The sequence below is a fragment of the Hyposmocoma kahamanoa genome, unplaced genomic scaffold (assembly GCF_003589595.1).
Source record: "Hyposmocoma kahamanoa isolate Upper Pololo Valley unplaced genomic scaffold, ASM358959v1 224, whole genome shotgun sequence".
In the NCBI taxonomy this organism is placed as follows: Eukaryota; Metazoa; Arthropoda; class Insecta; order Lepidoptera; family Cosmopterigidae; genus Hyposmocoma; species Hyposmocoma kahamanoa.
This window is the reverse complement of record NW_020653743.1, coordinates 3,213,265-3,239,010: the sequence shown is the minus strand read 5'-3', so window position 1 is coordinate 3,239,010 and position 25,746 is coordinate 3,213,265. Positions and strand designations below refer to the sequence as shown.

Sequence of the window (25,746 nt, the reverse complement as noted above, 5' to 3'; positions counted from 1 at the left end):
TTAGAATAATAACGCATAGAATGATAGTTTCATATCAAACGAATTGTCACAAGCGAGGTAAAAATCAAATTCATGTAGGCTAGTTTTAGTAGTAGGTTAATTTTAGGTTTTAGTGAATATTTATATAAAAATACAAGTTGAAACGCGTTACTTCCTTGTGGAATGTGATCTTAGTATCTATTTTATGTTTGTCTGACGTATTTTTACACTCATTTACCGCACATCTCGTAATTTTTAGCTAAAATTCTGGAGCTGTTCGCGGTGCAAGTTGACCTTGAGCACTGAAGGCCCGCCCGCTCGTGTAGGCCCATAGGGAGCACTTCAATTTGCCTCACTTAGCGTGTGCGGACTAGGTTTCTATGCGTTCTTATTCTAAGTTACCATCTAGCAGTAAATATTGATAGGATGCAAACACTTACCTATTTTTATTCCTAAATCATACATATCAATAGGCATTTTGTAAACTTTGTAACAATTGGCTAGGTAAGTATTACTTCTACATAACCCATTACCTACTTACCTATTTAAATTCCAATTAAGGGAGCAGGCCTTGGGCAGAGCAAGCCTTAATAATGAGCATTAAAAGGAATGTTGTTTTCCTATGCCATCATTGGTTGCCTAGCAACGATTTGTTATCATTCTACATCGAATTTTACATTCACCTTTTATAACTATAACGCCGTTAAACATCTTTGTCATTTATAGACAGATCTATATAAATCCTCGTCTATAATTTTAATTTCTATTATCAGTTATTAGTACAGTATGTTGCTTACAAAATACATACGTAATACCTACCTATATTATGTTAAAGCGTTGTTAGCAATTATTTTTCGCGAACCGTCAAGGTCGGCGATGAACAAACAATCATTAAACTTGTCAGGTTTGTATAAATAGCACATGAAGTAATCAAGTTTCAAACATGTATTACAAAAATAATAATAACTTTACGCTGGTAACTTATTTATGACCCTGAAACTTGTTCTGATATTTTGTCGTCTTTACATTGCTAAGGAAAAAAATTGTCTCTATCTATGAGATAGTAATTTGAAAGTAATGTTGCTGTCTCTATCGGCCGTGACACAAGCACGTAAGAGTAAGCGAGATAGCAATCGATGAAAAACGTTTTGATTATTCTCGTTCAATGTAAATTGTAAATGTTGTAAATAAAACTTTTCTTTATGTTTCGAATTTTCTGCTTTTCTCAATTGCTAGGCACCTACATAGACAGTAAGAACCGAAGTTTCGCTCTGTACAAATGTATGAAATATTTTATTGTATAGGATTGTTTTAAAGTCAGGAAATTTTTATGTAATGGAGTCATTGACTTACAAGTAAATGGACGACGGGTCTAATACAAAAACCACGAAAAAAAGTCCCAAGTCAACCTATTTAAGCGTAGTGACATGTAAAGGAATATGAAAAAGCTAAAACGTTGAATTTAAATTGTAATGTCATCGCAGTACTGTCTAATTTTGCTTGCTTCGCTGTCAGTCGAACAAACGAAGACTAAAGCGTGAATGACGCTCTGTATACGATTTTAACGCCCTATAAGTTCGGACACTTTTTAGCGCGGACCCGACGTCCATATAATTGTCAATGAATAGAGTAACAGATATGTAACGGGATAGTGCAAAACGACGATCGTAAAAATTTACATTAGTTTTTGTTCAAAACAGTATCAAAGTAACACGGAACACGGGGCTCAAACATAATGGGATAATGTTATTTGATACTCAAAGATGTTATTGATCTATTGTAAATGTGCACTTTTTTAAACAAACGATATGTTTTTAATGTTTTATATTAATTATCCATTAAATTATATCTATATTAGTTGCTCTACGGATAAATTATAAATGGACAGCATTCAAGGTAATTCTATTATTATGTTTAAGCTTAATAAATTAATGTTTGCTATTCAAAAATAAAATTTGATCCTTTTTTTTATTATTGGTAGTAGGTCTTTTAATATTGATCTCCTAATAAATCTTGGTTGCTTGATTACGCCCTCCATTCAATAGGTTAGGCTAGTAATGAAAAAGCAACACGAGTCGAGTGAGCGAAGTGAGCGTGTTAGAAGCCAATTTGCTTGCGTTTCCGAACATGTTTTTAGGTTCAACATTTACTTAGTTTCAAAAACAAATATCTAAATTTTATTTGTAATGCTCATTTGTCTTAGTTTTGATGCCCAAGATAAAACTATCAAAGTTAATTTATACAAATCAAACATTTTTTGCGATCAGATTAAAATATCGATTGATTTAATTTATTTTATGTCTTAGAGAAATAGGTGACCCTATAATATTAAAAAAATATTATTAAAAAAGGCGACCGTTTAGAAAATACTGTTTTCCCTGCTGCTTTTGCAAATTTAAAAGGATAATTTAAATACGTGTCAAACATAATTCTATAATATGCCCGAAAGGTGAAGTACCTACTTATCGATTTTTTCATGCATTATTGGTACATAACTATTCATTCACTTACAGCGCAGCGTGAAGTGTAAATAAGTGTTTTACGGTTTTGGTAGCATCTTTAATTTTTAAATTTAAATATTTAGCAAATATGCTAAAGCGGTAATTTGTAAAAGACATTACAAAGGTAACTTATTACTACTGTGGGTTGTCTCAGAGTTCGTGCAAATTGTTTTTCTGCCACAAGAAAAATTACTTAAAAAACAAAAGATGTTTTTAATGCTTTCAGCGGCCTTAAACAAGTTTGGGTATCAATTTAATTAATTATTCAATTTACCTACAATATTTATTAAAATTTAATTACTTACACAATTTACATTACTCTAACTAAAGAACAGGATTTACAAAATCTTTTTTTTTTAAGTAGACATGTGCCTGTAACGTACCTACAACAACAAAACTGTTACATAATTCATTCGGCAGTTATTGATTATAAAATAAAAGATTACAAAACAACGTTTTAGATAACGTAAAAGCACACATTAGTTTGTTTATTGTTATCTGTTCGCCAGATGCGGTGAGCGTTACGACTTGCCACCTGCTAATGTGGTAGGTACCTATTTCTCAATTGATATTTAGTACGTATTTTGTGCATAACAACACATTTGTGCACACACGCCACCCTCCAGAAATTCGAACTTATGTTAACAGATTTTCGATGAAACTAGGTTTCCTCAATGTATCGATTGTTCTGCAGTGACAATTTTCTAGTTTTGTACAAGCTTCCTTGTTATAGTTATCTATAAACCTATGTATTGTAGTGTTTCGAAAATTAAATGGCAAAGGTATAAATTTACATAGCAGCTCCGCGATTCTTACGTAGGTATATAATGTATTTTGTGTTAAAACAGAATATACTACCGAAAACAAAGATGTAAATTTCAAATTCTTAGAGGCAACAACTGATTACTGCTGTTGTTACGTACGTATCTAAGTACCCAAATACTCTGCTTTATTAAAATTTTCTTAAGAACAGAATATTCAGTCGCAGTGATTAGCTCTAGTAATTAGAGTCAAGGAAATTAAGCGTGGCATTCCCTGTTCATTCATGTAAACATTTAAATTTTTGTTCAGTTTCACTTTACAAAAACAATTTCTTCAAATAAAGGTATCGTTAGCGTCATCTTTGGAGACATCATAAAAAATTGTGCGGTGTTAGAAGTATCTGAATGCGCTTCATGTTCTAGTGCTTTCAAACGTCTATACTAGATGGTGCTGTAATCGATTTATTTCCAATTTTTTGTGTGTTATGTTAATTTAATGAAAATAAATTTATTACAAGTTAAAATTAAAATTAATGTAACTAATTAGTTTATCTGCAAACAAGTAAGTAAACTATTGTGTTATGAAAAATATTTTCAGATTTCAAAGGCTGAATTACGTGCGACCTTTGCTCCACGTCATACGCAAGATTGGCACAAAAAAATTGTCAAAAAAAGTGTGAGGTAGCCTAAATGGCGTCGCAAGTTGTTTTTTATTCAGAGTTACAGATTTTCCTAACTTTCTGTGTGGTTTTATAGGTGATTTGTGTTATCAATGTTGCATTTGTCTATAATATTGATGTTGTGAGTAATACGTAGCGTTTATTTTAACGAGATTTCATCTTTCTCGTTGAAACAATGGCGTCTAACGGAGCCACAGAATCCCATGTAAAAGTTAGTGAAAATCGAGATTTCGCTGATGATTATAGTGCTTCGAATGGCGAGGGAGACGCCGGCGAGGGCACTAAACGTCGCCGCGTGACTCATGACTATCGAAAACTGTCGAAATTGGGATATGATCCAAGTGTGTCAACCAATTTGAAACATGGGCAATCCCTTGAACTAAAAGGTATACTACATATCTACTTTACGCACATCAACATAACGTTCTCAGTTTTCTTCGTACCAAACAGTAGACTTTATTGATTATTATCACGAAATGTTGGTGGGAATCTTAACCTCATCACTTAGTTACATCATTTAAATGGAGGTCACAACTGTTTATAAACATTCCCTTCTCGTTAAAGACGAGAATTTTTTCTAATATCTTTCTGGAACTTTACATTATGACAAGAAAAGGTTTATGATATTCCAAACTGAAAGTTGCCTATGACTCAAGACAATTGCACCACATCTGACCTTGTTGGAATCTCGATATTACTTTCTATTGTTAAAAAAGCTTTATACACTGTTTTCCACTAACTCTTGTGTTTTTTTCCAATTAATCACTTTGGTACTTCCCAGAAAAACCACTGAGAATACATGATTTTCGTTATTATTATATCATTGTGAACAATATGAACTGAATTGTATATTTTGTAGTTAATTTAGTGATTGTTGGTAGTTTCTTATATACCAATTTGTAATTACTAAAAAAACGTTTGTAATTCTTTATTGAAACACAGTTCTATTTGTCATAACAGCACATGTGTTGCTTCACATGCATAAACCAACATCTGCTGAACAGATTCTAGATGTTAAGATTTGTACATTTCTAAAAAAAAATTTTTCTTTTTTCCTATTGCATTAGAAGTGAAGGCTTTATGAGAAACTTATAGTTCTTATTGTCTAATAATAAGGTCTGTAGTGTATATAAGTAACTGACTGGTGACACCACATTAGCATTATATATTAAATGCACTTAAAGTGGTTCTGAACCTTGAGCACATACGGCTTTAGGAGGCTGTCTATGTAAGTAAGCATCATAATAAAAGTGGTGGACATGTTAAGTTGGGTGAGCTAGGGAGAAAATAGACAAAACAAGAGTAAATAACACAATCTATTTCCCTTATTTCGAAACATAATTTGTAATAATTTCAGTCTCTTATTAATTTCATTATTGTCATTTTTTCCAGGCAAAAAACGCAAACTTAGTGATGACACAAAAGACGTCTGCGTTTGGGGTGAGAACCCACGGCCAAACAAACTAAGTAAGATATGGCCTGTGTTTGACTCTGGAGGGTATGGAGATGCAGCAATATTAAACTTGCAAGTTTTGCAAAAGTCTCCGATCGTGAAAAACCCACTGTTATTTAATTATCCTGATAAAGACTATGGTATTGTTGATATATATCAAGAGCCCTTGAAAACTGACTGGTTTGGCGGAATAAACGCTTCATGGAAGCAAACATATATGTCCAAGACCATACCAAACGATGACATGACAAAGAGAATATACTCATCAGTCTCAAAACAGTTACAAATAATCAATTCTCACTTCCAACGATCAATGTTCAAGTATAAGTACCCAAGAGTGACACGGTCCAACATTTTACTGGAGAGTTCAAATCCACTGCGACCAGCAACACAATTGAGTCTCGCAATGAAGGCTATAAGGTTCCAGCCTACACCTCAAAGGGAGTTACCGTGTTATGGAAATTTGGAGTTACCATTGAAGATTAAACAAGAGAGAGATTCACCGGTTTATAAACCTATGAGGGGTATAAGGGAAGCAGAGCCTGTTCAGGTTAAAACAGAAAGCGATATCAAAATTGAGAGGGAAAAGGAAAAAGAGAAGGAGAGGTAAGTTTGTTTGCTTTTATGTGTTATTTGTTGCTCTGCATTACTCTTCCAGCATCCTCTTCTGCGTAAAAATGGGTCTCTGAGGAAACTGAGTGATTGTAAATAAAGTTGTTTCTGTTTTTCCAATTTGCAGACTTCTTTAAATGATATTAACCATTAACTATGTGACAATAAACTTTGTTAGCTTGTAACGTTCGTTAGCAACCTATAAACAAAACTGTGGTTACTTGGAAATGCTCCATTATTATGTGATAATGAAAATGACTTAATTTGCACAACATTTAATAATAAGTTTAAATTACCAGTAAGACATTGAACTTGCAACTTTCTTTTAACAAGGATTCTCCTTCAACTAATAGCAGTTGCTATTCACTGAATGGCGTTAAAAAACGCAGTTATGTATAAGGGTATAAGACATTAGGTTTTAACATGTATACTTTCATTTAGTGTTGTAAAAAAAACATTTTTTTTCTGAGATGAAACAAAAATATTTGTGAATATTAACAACACCATTGTTAGTAAATGTTAACAACACGACCACAAATACTTACTGATTAAAATGAAGAAAATGAAGACTTCTTGGTGAAATTACAAGCACTTGGGACTTGTCAACTTATGTCTCAGAGTGATGGGCGCAGTGGCAGTGCCCCTCAGATCTTTGCGATTTGAAGCTCTGAGTGGCCCTGCAACTGTTATGGACAGGCATGTAACTTATCATCAGGTGCACAACTTGTTCATAATGTCACATAATTTAAATTAATTTATATATTCCCAAAATAAAGTTAATTGCCTCTGTGGCTGAATGGTTACCAAGCTGGACTGCCACATATGAGTCCCGGGTGAGATTCCTGGGCCTGGAGAAAAATTTGTATCGCCTACATTTGTTTCACTCTTAAGTTTGGGTGTACATTGTGTTTATCTATGTGTATCCATTGCACCAGGGTTTCCCTAGTGCAGGGCTATGAGTGTGTGAGCTATTGTTATTATTTTTAAAGTTGGAGTCTTATTTAATTGTAAAAGAACCAAATTTAAAAAGAAAACGATGGTGCAGTGTTTTTTCCATGTTTTTTTTCATCACTTTCATTACATGTGGAGGCTGTGGCTGATCTCGAAAAGGGCAATCTGCAATAAAAGACTCAAAATACGGTTATCTCCACAGATCTCATTCATCATCTCGTCACCATTCGTCATCATCATCTTCCTGCCACCATTGCCGCCGCCGTGCGCGCATCAAGCGCTGCTCCATCGGCGTGCAATGTCGCCGAGACAGAGTCGGGTTGCCGTCAACTGAGATGTGGGGCCCTCTTGCTGAGAACCCTGAAGTCAAGGGCCTTAAATATCACAGGTGAGAATTGGAATTGTGTCATTTTTAATCGACTTTAAAAAAAAGAGGAAGTTCTCAATTGAATTGAATTCAACTGTATTTTTTTTCTTTTTTTGTATTTGTCTTCCGCGATAACTCCGGCCGCTTTGTAAGCCGATTTTGATGATTCTTTTTTGTTAAAAGGAGGGTATCTCATTCAGTATTGGGGTGGCACCTTTAAGGGTGGCAAACTAGGGGATGAATCCGGTTATTCCGGTTAAACAATTTCAATAAAATTTCGCAAATAGATGTAATTCCTCGAACTTTTGGGTAAACAAATGTTCCTGCGAAGTAGCAGTACCTGGCTTGCTTTGGTAGAAAGAGCCAGTGCAATCACTGAATATGCTAGATTTCAAATCTTGTTGTGCTAAGTATTAGTTATACTATGTTTGAACCTAATAATCAAAACAATGCTGTCTCCACATAGCCACTATCAGATGGAATTAACTGTACACTGTAACATTACTTGTGATGCAGACTAATGCGAGTGGAGACGCACCCGAATGGCGGCGCGAGTGTAGTGTACCTGCACCAGCGCGACGTGGACATGCTCAATGCCGTTCAGCAAGAGGCCTTGGCCAAGGAGTTCCTCAAGGTACGTATTTGGGCCATTGTTATTTTGTTTTTATAGGTAGCCTTTCATATGTCAGCAGGAAACTATGGTGTCCCTGAAGGTAATGATTATTGCTATTTTAATTTTAAATTAAATGTACTTCGATTGTCCACTAGTTTTGCACATAATTTCACATACGTAAAGGTGTACTAGGCTACTACTCCTCTGTAGAAAATAGTACTGAATTATTCTTGTTTGTCTGAATTATTACTCGTCCATTTGCAAATTGATAGCTGAATATTACCATCATACCATACCGTATATCATAATTGATTTTAAGATCTGAATCTACTTTTATGCGAATAATTTCTACCACTGTCTAGATTGTAGAATAGGCATTGCAATCTGACTGTATAACCCAAAGCATATCTATATCCAAAGATATACTATAAGATATCTAATAGAATTTAATTCGATTGTACATTTTAATAGTTCAAATTCCCTCAAAATATCTTGAAGAAGGTTTCTAGATAATTTGAAGTAAAAGTGGGCACAACTTTATCAGTAGATCACAAGAGTGCTTTGAGAAATTATTTGTAGGTAGTGTTAAGAGTGATTCTGATTTTTTTTTTCAAGTAACTCTTCTAGAATGCTACATGACCATTTGTAGAACAGGATTTAGTCTTGTAGACAGTTTTTAGATAATTTATACCCTATGATAGTTTCCTTAGTAATGCTATTTTAAAACCAAAGTAACTAAAGCGTTACAAACGTAAGACGCAATTCTCTTAACACTAATAGATTTCAAGTTTAATAGCTTACAAAATACAAACTATCAAAATTGCAACATGGCGAAATTAGATATAATATTTCTGACTTTTTCGCGCAATGATTAGTCGTTTGGAAAGCGCGAATTGACGTGCGACTTTAAATACATAGTGAAAAGTAATGAAAAACCTGTCATAAAAGTAATGCGCTCGCTGTATTTTAAATATTTATGTATAAATATAAACTTAATAAAAGTACAGTTATCGCTTTTCGGTTTTAAATATTTATAGAAATCTTAAATATACAAAATAACTCGCAAAACTAACCACTTCCAAGAAGTTCCAGGCTTCTTCAAGCTAATTTCAACTTAGACTTACTATACTACTATATAAAGGAAAGAAATTTTTCTCGGCTACTTCATAGTCCTTTAAAAATAAAACACTACACTATTGGGTGATTTTGTCTGTAGCTTTATCTATAGAAAAGCTTTAGAATACGGAAAGATTATTTTTACTTGCTTTAGTGTAGTTGATCTTGTAGAAGAATATTCACTCCTATAAAGCTTTTATGTTTGTCTACAAAACGCGATGTTTCTAATCGATTTTTAGTTTTGACGGTATTACAAAACCTTTTTATGGAGTAAAAGTTATAGGAATGGTGAACGTATTATGCAATCAAAACACAAGGTCTAAAAAACAATTTAAATAGTCAAATTTGTCGCAAAAAAAACGTTATTCTCTATAATTATATGGAATGTGTTATATATGACTAGAAAGGTGGATAAATTCCCTATCATATAAGGTATATTTCAATGACATACCTAGCTTATGTTGGAAGAAATAAAATTTTCATTACAAAATTGAGGTTATTTCTTCACTCCAACCACATTTCACACAATGATTTCACTGTATTCTATTGATAGACGGCACAATACACATATACAACATTGAAATACAGTAGTTTACGCGCTCATTTCTACTGTTTTTATCACTCTGAACACGGAATTACTTCACAATATTTATTTATTTGTCAACAAACAAAAATGCATCATGCCCGGCTCGCACGCGAATTTCCGACTAATGTATCGAATGATGTGACGTAATATCTAAGGTTCACCATCTTCACCAGATCTTTTAATATTCTTTTCTTTATTTATTTTGCATGAACTCTTGCAACGTCCAATAGAGTAAAAACCCTAATTATAGTATTTTTTTAAATAAAATCTACTTAAGACGCACGAATGTCTCTAAGTGAAATATATCTAGAATAAACTTAAGAACACTATATTTTATTGAATTGATATTCAATTATTTTTTGTGAAATTATTCCACTTAGTTTGTTCTAGCTTACCGTGTCTTACTAAAATACGTCGGTTCGAATCCGGCCGGATCGAAGGAATTTTTTCCGAGTGTTCATTCTTTGTATTAATAATAAAGAACACTAGTTTTTAGAGTATTAATAGTCTACAGGATGTGTATAGAACAATTTTACTAAAAATAATCAGTTGATCTACCGATGAACTTAAAATAAGTACTATAAGAGTAAATCTTAAGAGAGATCACACTTAATTAAATTGTTTGGTATGAAGGTTTTAAAATTTTGACTTGAGTGAAATAAGTCTATAAGACCAATTTCTTTTTTCTAAAACCATTTACAGAGACCTATTATCTAAACCTATACCATAATAAGACTGTTTATAGATATAATAGTTTTGAGGCGTATAAAGTGTGCTCCTTGGGAAGGCAACTGCCTTCGTGTCCGAACGGTTACCATGCCAGACTGCCACGCAGAGGTCCCGGGTTCGATTCCCGTGCCGGGAGAAATATTTGTATGGCCTACATTTATTTCTCTTGTGAGTTTGGATGTAATTTGTGGTTGTCTATATGTATGTCCATGACACCCGCGATACAGGGTTGCCCTAGTGCGGGGTTATGATTGTGTGTTATTATTAATTTAAAAAAATAAGAAATATTTTGCTTTGTAAAACAATATTGCTAATTGAATGGACGTCTCCCACCAGCTGGTGTTCTCTGAGGACAGCGAGGGTTGGGCTCACTTCGTATGCGGCGTGGTCCGCGGTGCTGCAGCGCCTTTTCCCTGCCTGCTGCAGTACTTGTCTGACACGCACCCCAACCTGCCTGTAAAGGCTGGAGTGCTGGCCAGAGCGTCTGATATCGAGACAACTACCATCAGCCGGTATTATCAACAGGTAAGTTTATTATATACCACAAAATATATAAGTTGTCTTTTAGAGCCCACCCAAGGCACCTGCCTTTTGAGAACTGGATGTAACCTGTGACATGACTGATAAGTTCCCTGCGCAGGCTTGCTTGAACAGGTAATAGTGGCCTTCTCGTATAACTAAAGGTTAGGGAGGGGCTAAACTTAGCAGTAAATATGGGACTATTAGAGCTAACACGATAACTTGCAACTTTACACGATGTTCAGCAGTAGAGCTCCTTACGAAAGAATTCGACCAGGGAAGTACTACCACCTTACCTATTTCTGCCGCCAAGCCGTAATGTGAGCATTACTGCGTTCCGGTTTTGAAGGGTATGGGTGCTGGTAAAATTACAGGCACATGGGACTTGTCAACTTATGTATCAAGGTGAAGGGCGCAGCGGCAGTGCCCCTCAGATCTTTGTTATTTAAAGTGGCACTGCAACTGTTATGGACAGGCGTGTCGCTTACCACAAGGCTTGTAGGTCCCGTTACTTGTTATCATAAAAAAAAGAAAAAAAATCGAGAGACGTCATGGTCACCCTTTCCAGGCATTTTGTAAGTCTTTTTATACCATATTCTATCGTTTTGAAGACGATGAAGAGTTTTAATAAAATTTTAAATAGAGTGTAGTTGTTGTCGCCAGTGTTATCGATAAATAGTGAAACAAGCTAAAAGAAGGATTGCGAATGCTTCCTCATTAACGACGTAGAACCGGTCATGGGACTATGCTAGTATAATTTTGCGTTTTAGTTTATGCCTAGTTATCAATATATTTTTGTATATTTTTAGAAGTCGGGAATAACGAAATTGTGAAACATTGTATTTTAGAATAGATGCAAGAACACAACGCAATTGATTAAGTTCGACCATAGATTAGGTAACGTTCTTGTACGTGTGTTACATTTTAAGCATGATTGAATGTTTACCAACCTAAAGTATTGGTTATTTTATAGTACACACATAAAACATTAAAGCTATAAAACTACCTAATGAAATAATCAATAAAACAGTAATGACATGAAGCAAAAAATAAAACACAATGTGACAAAAATATTTAGACAATATTTAAATGAGAGATAATGATAGTTGCAAAGGAACGTTTTGACAAGAGACCTCTTGTCAGTGTCAATGTCACATTGATATTGAGAACGGTGTGACCATTTGTGGCAGATTTCTGCCATTTGGGCAGATTTCATTTTTATTCATTTTCGTTGCTGCAGAACATGATAAGTTATATTAAATGTGGCAGAGTTTGGCAGATTTGGGAATATTCGGGAAGTTCTTTATTATTTTTGGGAACAAACTAAAAACTTGTTGTTTTCTGTTACTACGAACATACATCTGAAGCGAAATACAGGACTACTCTGCTTCTACTCCGTACTCAATTACCTTTTTTGATGCTTTGATAATGAATCACAAGTATTGATAGGTTTTCACGTCACGTGCACGTCTTCAAAAACACTGGGTCACAAAATACACAGGATGTCGCCATCCTTCTTTTGCCAAAAATATCTGATTACTCATTGCGTTATTGTCTTCTTATTCTTATTTCGACATTTGAACTTAACTTACTATCAAATACAAATAAATAAAATAACCACACACTCATGGCCCCGCACTACGTAAACCCTGTGTCGCGCGTACCATGGACATACAAACAACCACAAATTACACCCAAACTCATGAGAGAAGTAAATGTAGAACACCAGGATGGTAGCCATTCCACACAACCGGCTGAATATGGATCTAAAAAGTGTCAGACTGTACAACAAAAACTGAAAAGTTTATTTGTGGCAAATTTATTATGTTTTTAAAAGTCATGGTACAAAAGTGGTTTATGATTTTAGTAATATAGTCCTGAGAGGTTGTCAGTATTTTAAAAATAACCTTATACATATATGTATAGGAATGCATGTGACTGTACCAACCCTACTCAAAATTAATAATAACACTTTACTTTATAGGTGCAATCATCATACGCAGCAGGCACGTTCCGCTCGGGCCCTCTTCACCAGATTTCGCTGGTCGGCACGGTTCATGAGGAAGTAGGGGGCTACTTCCCGGATATGCTAAACATGCTTTCTGAGTGCCCCTTTCTGAACGTGGTATGTATAACTTATTATAATCAATGTTCATCGTGAAAATTGAATTGTGTGTAGAATAATTTTAACTTGTCTTTAAAAAAACTCTAAGGGTGTTAGACGTGGAATATTTTCTTCCAACTGAAATGAGATCAATACTGCGGTACTGTATTGGTCGGGCTCGCGTAACACTCACAAAAAGAAAAGTGCAGTTGGATTGAGAACCTCCTCCTTTTTTTGAAGCCTGTTAAAAAGAAATGAGTCGACAAAGCCAGGCCGAAAATCAGTACCGCGTGGCACACGGCCACGAGGCAGTTCAAATTGCAGTGACCGCACAGAACAGTATAATAATAATAACGCACACACTCAACATAGCCCCGCACTAGGGAAACCCTGTGTCGCGGGTGCCATGGACACACACGTAGACAACCTTAAATTACACCCAAACTCACAAGAGAAATAATGTAGGCCATACAAATATTTCTCCCGGCCCGGGAATCGAATCTGGGACCTTTGCTTGGCAGTCCGGCATGATAACCGTTCGGCCTCGGAGGCAGTTTTATATTATACTAGGTATAATTAAATCGATGTATCCAATGAACACACTACGCGAACTTAATTTTGAAAACAATTTGGTATTAGGACCGAAATGCAATGGGGATGCAACCAAAGAGTATCGTATAGTAGAATATTGTAATTGTGATGCAGACAATGCCGTGGGGCTCGATGTCCGCTGTGGATATGGACCCGCAGGAGTCCAACGACGGGCCCATCCTGTGGATCCGGCCGGGCGAACAGCTGGTGCCCACGGCCGAGCTCGGCAAGAGTCCTATCAAGAAGAGGCGGTTAGTATGATCACGTCTTTTAAACAACGTTGCTTAGTTTATTATTGTGCTTGAACCACTGTCTTTGCCTCACTGTGGCTACCGCTCTTGCCAACTGAACTGCAGATCGGATATTCCTTGCGAGTACAGTCGAGTTGCTGGATCTTTATATCGTTATGGATAACAAACTAGTGGAGAATTTTCTCAAAAAGAAATATCTACGAATATCCTGGTATGGTCTGTTCCAATCCATTACATACTAAAAGTAAACAAAACGGTTTAGTTTATTCTAAAGCAATCACTCAATAAATACATTTTCACGTATATTTCGAAGATTTCGACTTGATATCTCAAACAGTATTCTTTTAAATAACGTGAAAAAATCGTATTTGGAAAATGATAGTCCAAAAGTGAGGTTATTTTATTCAAATATAGAAGTATGACTAGTCTATGATATTGCATATTTGCTGTACGGAAAATAAATGGTTCATTGAACAAAAGTTTTTGTAATAGATTAGTAAATTAAAAATTTTATCGCAATCGAACGAGTATCTCAGTGTAAGGATTTGAAACAGGATTTAAAATTAAGATTTCTGAAATTTTAAATAAGCTTTTATACTCGTAGGTTTAGTAAGGAAAACCAGTAGCAGTAGAAATATCCATTACTCAGTATCGCATCACATATTTTTTGGTAGTAATCAGCACCGAAATCGCAAAATGAACCGCTATTCCAACTGATTAACTTAAACAAATGGATTCATTCAATTAAACGTTTTGTAGTTGGCAGTACAATTGGCCATCACTAAACGGGTCGGATCAATGACTTGTTTGTTTACTTTTTGTTTAAAATAGATTGAAACAAAGAATAGTAAAAACATGATATGCAATAGAAATATGTTTGATGAAACATGATGTTTATAATTACGTTGCTCACTATTATTACACTTTCATACTTTTCTATGAAGTATCACCCAAGTTTCAGCAAAGCGTAATTATGATTGGGCTGTACGCTTTACCACCTTAAAGATTATTTTACCTTGTTTTTGCCAATTAATGGCGTTTAAGCACTTAAAAACATTTAGCTTTATTACCTTGTTAATGTTTTAGGACGGGCATAAATGAGCTACGCAACCTGCAGTACCTACCGCGGTACAGCGAAGCCCGGGAGTTCCTCTTCGAAGACAGGACTCGAGCTCACGCCGACCACGTCGGTCATGGTTTGGACAGAATCACCACTGCCGCTGTTGGTAAGGACATTACTTATTATTGAATTGTTCGTGGGTATAAAGCCTGGAACAAATATATGGAACTATAAACCACCACAATAGGTTTTTAACCTAGTGATTGCACAGTTTTAACTTTTTAGTAGTGCCTTACCTATTTATGCAGTAATGTGACCACTACTGTGTTCCGGTTGTGAAGGGTAGGGGTGCTGGTCAAATATCGAGTATATAACCAGAAATAGAGCCAAAATAGAGCCACACGTTCCTAGTAACTCATCAGTGATACATCGCTATAAATATCGACTCTCGTTTGCACTGAAATATAGACAGCGCCAACAACTGACCTGTGTGCACATCTCCGTATATTCCAAAAATATTCTGTATTTATTTTAATAAAGATAATCACTCTAACAATGGCGTGCTGTTCCTTTCGGTGGTGTGAGGAAAAACAGCAAAACATCTAATTACAAAACAAACGGAATCAAATTTCATCGGTAATTAAATATTAAATATGTAATTTTGTAATTATCGTCCATTACTGCAAAGCTCAAGTTAACTGGTCGATTTGATGTGAAATAATTGACGACACCCATTGACGACACGCGTCAATTGTTTCGAACTCGGGCTAGCCAATCGGAGCGCAGTTGTCACAGTAATGATATGGCAAAATAGTTTTCAAACAAATTAAATGACATTTCGTCTCTATTTCTGGTTATATACTCGATGTGGTCAAATTACAGGCACATGAGAAATGTCAACTTAGGTCTGAAGGTGATGAGCACAGTGGCAGTATCCCTCAGAACTTTGCAATTTAAAGCTCTGAGTGACACTGCAACGGCTCTGGTTAGGCGTACGAATTGTTCGTCCCATCTCTTAGTATAAAAAAAGAGATGTTCATACTGTAGAAAGACGATCATATCATAAAAAGAAGAGTTATATATTGTCTCTTGCCTGGGTGTTTTAAACACCAGCTAAAATTTAGTCGCTCTTCTAATTGTCTTAAAACCACGCTGATTGTAATTTCATTGAGACTTCACTAAGGTAATATTGCAATTATGATAATAGTTGTTAGAAGAGTCTCAATATTCAGTGGAATGGCAGTGAAGGCATTCTTTCATTCAATTACTAATGTAGTTTCAGCAGCGCCCTTCAAAACCGGAACGCAGTAATGCTCACATTATTGCTTAGCGGCAGAAATGGGCAAGGTGACAGTACTTTCCTGGACGAACTCTTTCACAAGGAGCTCTAAAGTGAAACCATATTTTGTTACTATCAATTTCTATACAGCCTTTGTTGCCACTGATGAGTTATAAGATATCGGTAAATTCAATTGATGGTTTTGTCGACGCAGGAGTGTTGAAGGCGATACATTGCGGCGACGAGTCGGACCGCGGTCGCATCACCAAGGACGTCGTGGCTTTTCACGCGGCAGACTTCAACAAGCTCGTTGTACTCCTGCAGCTTGACCTTTATGAACCGCCCATTTCGCAGTGCGTCACATGGTTAGTATGCACCTTTATATTGTGGCTTTGTACTCAGGTGTCACACTTAAGAGATGAGATAGAGTAGAATAAAATAGATTACTATTGGGTTGCGATTAATTGGACTGTATATTTTACATTAAAATGACATAAAAAAACATGAAAACTTTGTCTGCCGCAAGGCCGATAACAATGATTCAAAATTCAATATTGTAACGTCTTTTTAACCTGTACATTACAAAGAAATAAATGATTTGATTTTAGTAGTACAATCAACAATACATAGACTTTATGATTTTAAAATTTTAACTAAAGTCTATGCTACTAATGATAAGAATCGTAACGCACTTGATATGTTTCGAAGATTTTGACTTGACATCTCATCACTTTTTTCAACAATATTTGTTTGAACAGCATCTTAAAATCGTATTTGGAAAATGGTAGTCCAAAAGTGAGGTTATTTTTCATCTATACATCTATGACTTGTCTATGGCTGCAGTGATGTACGAAAAAAACATTTGGTTCATTCAATTAAAGTTTTGTAATATATTAGTAAATTGAATATTTTACTCGCAATCGAACGAGTGACTAAGTTTAAGGATTTGAAGGAGGATTTAAAATTAAGATTTCGGAAATTTTAAATATGCTTATATAGGTTATGTAAGGTAAACCGTTAGTGTGCCTTGATTGAACAAATCGATTCATTCAATTAAATAATCGATTTGTAGTTTGCATTACAATTGGCCATCACTAAACAGTCAGTGACATGTTCAACTCATTTTACATTTAAATAAAAAACATTTTATTTATATCCCATATTATATAGTTATTAATAAACATATTGTTATTGACTGTTGTCTGAAGAGATTTCATTTCGTTTTAAAGGCTAGAAGAAGCGAAGCTGAACCAACTTCGCCGCGAAGGTGTGCGCTATTCGCGCCTGCCGCTGTGCTCGGACGACGTCTACTTCCTGCCCAGAAATATCATACACCAGTTCCGCACGGTTTCTGCTGTCACTTCTGTTGGTGAGTGGCTGCTTATGTTTTTGTTATACGAGATTCTGGATTCGATTTTCGTTTGAACCAATTAAGATAGGTCATTTTTCTGCACTTAGAGTTTGGTATAAGGAAACTTATTACTAACAAATAAAAATTAAAAAATGTCATGACTTCGTGGATGATTTCGGTGACCCAAAAGTTTTGCGCTGTGGGTATATACAGGGTGAATTTCGTTGCTCTTGTATTCATCGCGCAAGGAACTTCCTATAGTCCATTTCACGTGGGATTCCAACTTTGACGTTACACGCATACTATTTATAATTAACCTCCAATGGTCGGAAAACGGTGTTCCACATATATAGATACATGGTATAGATATAGCTATAAGGAGCGACATAGAGTTGTTAAAACCACCAAATATTAATTAATTACTTTCACGAGTTCCGGATTTCTGGAAATGGTTTTACTGCATCGTACGACAAATCTACTGACCTGGGAAGTCGAAGTTGGATTTTAAAGTAATTCTAATGGTGCCATGTAAAACAATGCAGTAGATAACTGACCTTTTAACAAAGCAGAGAAGAAAAAAGGGACGAGAATGGTCCCTCTACGCGCCTCCCTAGTTTTAGATACCGCACCGCACCCCGCATATTGACGGTCACATTGAGGAAACGGCAACAAGGCTGTCAGACATTTTTTAGAAGGTACCATTAGAATTACTTTAAAATCTAACTTCGACTTCCTAGGTCAGTAATTTGTTTTACGATGCAGTAAAACCATTTCCGGAAATCTGGAATTCGCAAAAGTAATTAGTTACTATTTGGTGGTTTAAACAACTCTATATCGCTCCTTGTAGCCCATACACACCTTTTTTCGACCATTGCTAATCTCTTAACCAGGTTACCGAAACAAATATTGAGTTTGTTATAATATAATATACCAAAAACAAACAATATTTGTTGTAGTTGTAATTTTAAGTAAATGTGACAGTATAATAAGCAGATAGAAAATGAAATGATAAAGATAAAAATAATAATATAATATAATTTTTAGATAATAATAAAGATAAAAATAAATTATATTTATAATTATATTTATAAAGAATAAAGATAAAAAATAAATTACCCCATCTAGTTAATGCGTAAAACGGAAATTTGTTTTTTATTTCTCTTGGCTTTTCGCGGTAAGCGTTTTAGCAACTTACAAATATCATGTTTAAATTGCTCACCTGAACCCTTTTTCACTTTTTCTCCAACTTTCATGATACTTTCATGACATGATATTATAAAAGTTTCCTCGTTTTAAAAACGGAAAATTTATCCATGTAGAATAAATAGAATCGACTATTGTGTATCTCGCGTCAATACAAGTACATGCACCATCGAGTATATAACCAGAAATAGAGCCGAAATAAGGGCTATCCAACCCTGACAACTTGTCAGTCAAATGGTACAGATATCGCTTTTAAATATGAACTCTCGTTTGCGCTGAAATCACAAATTAGAAAGCTGAAATAGTACAGCGCCAACAACTGAACTGTGTGTACGTCTCCGTAGATTCCAAAAATATTCTGTATTTATTGTAGTAATGATAATGGTAACCTATTTTTTTGTCCGAATTTTCATTACACCGAAAACCGAATTATAGCGAAACAGTTATTCTTTCAGGATATGTTGAATGTTTATCGCAAAGGCACGATTAGGTTCGGTTAGGTTAGCTTAGGTTAGGTTTAAAAGAAAGAACATTTTCCTCTCAAAATTACTTTGGTTATGAAATTTCGACCAAACGTTATTTCTGGAAAATGTTAATTCAGACTACTGATAGGTAAGCAATGATAACATCTCTAACAATGGGGGCTGTTACATTCGGTGGTGTGGGGAGAAACAGCGAAACATCTAATTACAAAATAAACGGAATCACATTTCATCGCAATTGCAATTTTCGTCCATTATAGCAAAGCTCAACTTAAACTGGTCAATTAGAAGGGAAACAATTGGTGACACCCGTCAATGGTTGGCTAATCGAAGCGCAGTTGTCACCGGAATTATATGGCAGAATAGTTTTCAAACAAATTAGATGACATTTCGTCTATATTTCTATTTATATACTCGATGGTATGCACCTTGTATGTAGTTTCTTTTGTGTTTTGCTTTGCGTGATGATTTTGAAGCAATTGTGCCAACTTCGCTTCGTTGCTGTCGATTTTTAACTTTGTTGTAGATTTTGTGTTTGGTTGTTGATTTTTTTATTAATTATATTTCTTTTACTTACTTAATAATATAGTAATTGAGTCCTTTTTATTTTGTTTATAATTTGCTTCTAAATTATTGTCTCTAAATTGATTCTCTCTTCGTTACAATTTATTTCGATAAGATATTTAAATCGGTTTTTTCATTCGATTTTATATCACTACATCTCTAGAAACTTCAAATATCAAACGTCACTGTACCTATTATAAGTAAAATGAATTATAGTTTGAGATCATGTAATTGATGTTGACGAACGAAGTTAAAATAACGCTACGAGCAACCTGTGTCTATAGCGCATTTAGAGTGTTGATGGGAAGCCGGTATGTTTGCGGAAGCTCACACGGACAGCTTCCAGGCCGTAATACGGAAAAAGGTTGCTGTTGAGTCGCGTGACACAAAGTCCCAACAGCATTCTAAGTGCAATACCGGGAAGATTTGACTGTTCAATTGTAAAATTCTGGATAGAGCAAATTATGGGCTTAGCCCAATTCCTAGTGTAGTTATACATTAAGTCTGCATTGTATTATATTAACCTTGTTTTTCAATTCTCGTACTAACGTACTATGGATGTTTTTAACTGCCTCCATGGTCGAACGGTTACCATGCCGGACTGCCACGTAGAGGTCCCAGGTTCGATTCGGGCCGGGAGAAATATTTGTATGGCCTACATTTGTTTCTCTCGTGAGTTTGGGTGTAATTTGTGGTTGTCTATGCGTGTGTCCATGGCACCCGTGGCATAGGGCTTCCCTAGTGCGGGGCTATGTTGAATGTGTGCGTTATTATTATTATTATTATTATTTTAATGATCCGAAATAAAGAATTATTATTATTATTAATAATAATAATTTATTTATTTAAGGTTTGTTAGTAATAATTGAAAACTTAGGACTATGTTAGTAAATTACACTTAAAAAAATAGAAAATAATTAAAATAGAAATACTTAAAAATAAATAATAGAAATGAACAATAGGTATGCGGAATTGGAATTCATGTCACCAGCCCTTCTTGGTGACATGAATTCTGGTCCAATGGCACAATATCGGACACGCTACATCCTCCGATATGGTGTTCACAAGGCTGTTACTGCTGCCACGCATCCTGCACCATGAAGTCGACCAAAATTTTATGTTGATAATCATTAGTGCAAGTACATAGTGATGTTTCGTCCCTGCAGCGTGGCACCTGCGCCTGAAGCAGTACTACCCGTCGTCGTCGTCGTCGTCGCCGGTTGAGGAGTGCGCGCCCGTGCCCGCGCCCGCCGCGGTGCCGGCGCCCGCGCCGCCGCCCGCCGCCGACCTCGCCGCGCACGGTGGGTGCTCACCGCGACCCACGTTCTTGAACGGGGGTTCAACCATCTGTCGTCCACTAACCAAAACTCGGCTAAGTGACAAATGGTGAAATATCCGTTGCAATTTGAAACAAATAAAGCACAAAATTCTCTTTTAAAAAACAGTTAAAATTAATTAACATTTTCGACTTATCGGAACCTACCCTAACGATGCGTAGCTGAATCATTAAACTATTTCATTATTCTAAAACTGGGTTATGGTTTTTTATATCTTAAAAAAAAAAAATTTGTCACTTTGCCGTGTTTTGGGACGGCTGCCATTTATTCACAACAACTAATTCAGCATACTGCTAGTAACCTTACAGGACTACATAACATTATGGACAACAACTTTTACAAAACACAATTTTGTAGCAATACAGCTCCTTGTGAAAGATTTCATGGTCCTTGACAATTACAGACACATGGGACTTGCCAACTTATGTCTCAAAGTGACGGGCGCAGTGGCAGTGCCCCTCAGATTTTCGTGTTTTAAAACTCTGATTGACTTTGCAATGGTTATGGATAAACGTGTCGCTTTCCACCAGGTGCACGAATTGTTCGTCCCGTAATTTAATATCATAACAAGGCCTAAATCTTACAACTATTTTCATAATACCTCTCGGCAATCTTTGGATTTCCGAATGCATTCGAATTGTCTAAGTCCAGTTTTAAATTTGTCATCTACGTTCCCTGTAGATGTGAGCGCCGACAATACATTAATCGGCTTCTAAAATAACTTATTTTCTATAGTAATTGTCCCTATCTACTGACCAGAGAGGTAGGGTTCCGGAGAGACTACGACCTCGACGGCAAGACCAGGGTACAGCGGGCGTCCGGGCCAAGCCCTCCGCCAGTGATACGCATTTGGTTTGGACTCGCTGGGGTTTGTGGTTAGCTGCAGAGACGGACATGTTTGTCTGCCCCGGTTTTGCATGTTTCCGGGGCACCAGTCTCGTGAGCAGCTAGCGCGTCTTAGTGGCGGTCTAATTGAGGGCCTGAAGCGAACAGAGCGCGTCTGTTCGCGTGGGGCACGTGAGTTGCCCTTTAACTTGGACGCTATGTCCGGACATTGTCGCAGCTAGTAGTATGCCAGTAGAGCTAGTAGAGGATAAGCTAGATATCCTCCAGTTCCTCCAGCCGCATAGGTTATTAGGAACAGCCTACAGCTCCGGTACCTATCCGGAAAATAGGGAGGGTACTGTACGTGTACCCGGGGCGGCTCACCCGAGACACTAGCCTCTCGAAGAACCAGATCAAGTGACAGAGGTCTGAGACAACCCTGTACACGGGCTGATCTGGGGTCAGAACCTGAACTTATAAGGTTCCTGTGCGCGCACAGGTTATAGTGCCCTTCTCGTATGCCCTAAGGGTAGGTAGGGAGGGTTACTATAATCAAAACTAACGTAGAAAGATATGGGAGCTTTTCTACACTAATCAAATTTTATCAGTTCGATCAGGGGCCCCGGTTGTGCGTACGCACACGTTCCCGTATTGTGTATGCGAAGTGAAAATGGCGACGCCAGAAATTGACAAATTAATGTTTTAAATAAAACATCGTCCCTAAGTTTTTTCTTATAAATGTCAATTTCCGGCGTCGCCATTTTCACTACGTACACGTACACAATAAGGAAGCGTGCGCGTGCGTACGATTAGAGCGCCTGATCGAACTGACCTGAACAGTGCGCCGATTGCATTTGTCGGCGGCGCTCATATCTAATTCTCGGACATACATTTCGAAACGAATATCTGCTGTTCCCAGCTGTTCCCTACTAAATATTCATACTCGACTAAAATGTACTGTTATTATTAATCATAAAATTATTTTTCTACATTTACAGAAGACAAGAAATCAAAACACAAGGCAGGCGTCATAGAAATGAGAGCGTTGAGCGCGAAGTTCAACCAGCCAGACTTAAAGATAGACGAAAACAGAAAAAGTACAGAGACTCAGACTAAAACAGAGAAATCAGAAGACAAGAAAGACAAAAAACCGGACATGAAATCAGATAAAGACATTAAAACCGACAGAACAGAAACTAAATCAGAGAAAGTCGAAGTTACAAAAGAATTAAAAGTTGACAAATTAGATTCAAAAACGGATAATAAAACTGACAGATCAGAATCAAAGCCAGAGAAATTAGAAAATAGAACAGAAAAAGAGCGAGCTGACAAAAATTGGCACAGACACAAAGACGACAAACACAGAGTAGAAAAGTCTGACAAAACACGACCTGATGATCACCACAGGCGCCATTCGTCGTCATCATCTTCATCATCGCGTCACAAGTCGTCTCATCATAAGTCAGAACGTCGAGACAAGGAGCATAGAAGAGACAGAACTGACGACAAAAGGGAACACAAACACAGGGAGAAGGAATGCGGGAAAGAGACAAAAAATGATGTGAAAGTGAAGGACACAAAGTTATCCCAGGATGTGGTACTCCGGCCCCCAGATTAAATGTGACTTATACCGTTTTGAAGTGACTTCAGTTTTATTTTGATTTGTTATTTGTGAAAAGGAAGCTTTTCCATTGGTAAGTTAATATTTATGATCTAAAATTATTGAATTCGACTTAAAGAAGAAAATATGGTCTCCTGTCAAAGTTACTATGAAATGCAAATATTAAGATTTATTTTCCACTTTAGCGCAGAAGAGAGATTTGAATAAATTATAGTTCAAAAATCATGAACTGTGTCAAAAGGTAAAAATCCTATTGATTGCACATCTCTTTCGTTTCGGTTGATAATAAGGCCTATTTAAACGACTTCTTTTGTGCGCATTAAAAAATGTCACACCCAGTTTTAGTTAAATAAGCTTGGTTGTCTCTAAAGATCAATAAAAATACGATCTCTTAATATTTTCAATCAAAATTAAACTAAAGCTTCTTCACAATTGAGACGGTGGCTTGTGGCAACCGCAAATCTTGTAAATAGTATAGTTTAAGATGTCTCGTGGAGGCTAAGCGAATGATAACAGTTGAATGTGCAGTTCTAGATATTCACTAACATTAATTTATTTAACTTTCAAATATATCTGTCATTCTCCTAACTGAATGTCGTAACTAGCATTAAGAAATATATTCCAGGCGACCAATTTTGGGTTTAATGGCGCCATCAAATTATAGTCTATCTTTTTTGAAAATTGAGTAAAATGACGGTTCATTGCGCCTAAGTGTTGCCCTCTTATAAGCAGCTAGTGCTTGCAGTCGATAAATATTTTATCGACGTCCATAAATATTTTGTCGACTATTGACTGAATGTTGGTTACGCTTAAGCAACAATCAAGTCATCATTGTTCGTCCAATTGCTTAGCACTGGTTCATTTGAACTGGCAATATTTGTAAATTCATACATACATACTCTGCATTTAGGACTAGACGTATTAAAAACATAATGGGGCGACATATTAAAGTTTTTCATTTTATTTCAATACAAATAATCAAACCCGCCTCTTTCGTTCTTCTTAAAATGTGTATCAATAAAATTTGATATTGATACTAGCAAGCCCACTCTCAAAGGTAAGAATGAAGAAGGCAGTAACGCAATTAGTAATCATAAGAACGTGGTAACATTCACAAATCAGACATTTTTGGCAATATTTTACCTTCGTTCGCAATCTATCGATAAAATTGTCGACAACGTCATGACTATTTTAAATTTTATGAAAACTGGCAACTCTGCAAATGTCAGTTTACTCCGTCTTCAAAAACGATAGACTATAGACGCTTGTAGAAACGCTGCGGTGGCGTGGCATCCGAGCGTTTGTAGTGCCCAGTTCACTAATTGTGGCAAAAGTGGCGCGCGTGTGTCACGACAGTGGCGTTGCAAGTACGCTTCTAAATACGGTATGAATTTTTCTTTCTGTAAGCGTCTAATTTGAAGGCGCCCTAACACCTGGCATCTTGAGCTTGAAGCGTGTCAAACTGGTTTTTTTCAATGAGTTTTATTCAAAAGATACATACATTTCATTGTACATGCTTACCGCTTAACTGAGTCGGTTCCTGATGTAGCTGCGCGGTGCGGGAAGAGTGATAATTTACGTAACAGTTGTGTCGCGCTGCACACGGGATGATTTCAACAAGATTTTTGTGGCGATATTCAATAACAACTTGATTCAAAATAGTGCCAAATGGTTTGTCCATTAATTTCAATTGTCAATGAAATATCATATATCATAATTTTGTAGGCACTTTTTTCAATCAACTTGCTATTGAATATCGTCAGAAAAATCTTCACTCCCCCGCACCGCACACCTACCTCAGGAACTGACTCAGATAAACTGTAGGCCTGTAAAACGGTCGATTTTGAAAGCTGATTAAAGATCGTAGTTTTTGTTTAAGGTCCGTTTAGATGGAGAGAGTTTATTGCATGCTTCGTGGCAAGAAACCGTATGCTACTGTCGCAAGCAATAATGTTCATAAGATTAATACTACAGGCAAGAACTAAAATCTCGAACGAATAAATAACGAATCGCATACTGCGACCGTGTACAAACTACAAAGTCAACAGTCAAAGTCAAAAACTCATTAATACCATTTGAAAACGTCATTTTTTAAGCTACTTCTCATTCACTGTGCTGACTTCCCTATGAAGAACGAGCAATAAATACTAGGGGTTTGTTTTTTCAAATACTACAACTCTCTTCGTGTAAATGGGCCTTTAGTTACGACAA

General features: G+C 36.2%; 1 protein-coding gene across 1 annotated transcript; it reads left to right on the top strand.

Moving 5' to 3' along the window:
• The first annotated feature begins 4,096 nt into the window (after positions 1 to 4,096).
• Positions 4,097 to 25,051, top strand: LOC113228261 (round spermatid basic protein 1-like). Its single transcript, XM_026461526.1, has 12 exons — positions 4,097 to 4,307; positions 5,314 to 5,980; positions 7,140 to 7,325; positions 7,821 to 7,938; positions 10,685 to 10,873; positions 12,852 to 12,992; positions 13,677 to 13,813; positions 14,900 to 15,039; positions 16,367 to 16,517; positions 17,382 to 17,521; positions 20,919 to 21,053; positions 22,913 to 25,051. Exons 1-12 carry the CDS (start codon positions 4,097 to 4,099, stop codon positions 23,530 to 23,532), a joined length of 2,835 nt encoding a protein of 944 aa, XP_026317311.1. The 3' UTR covers positions 23,533 to 25,051.
• Positions 25,052 to 25,746: the final 695 nt, after the last annotated feature.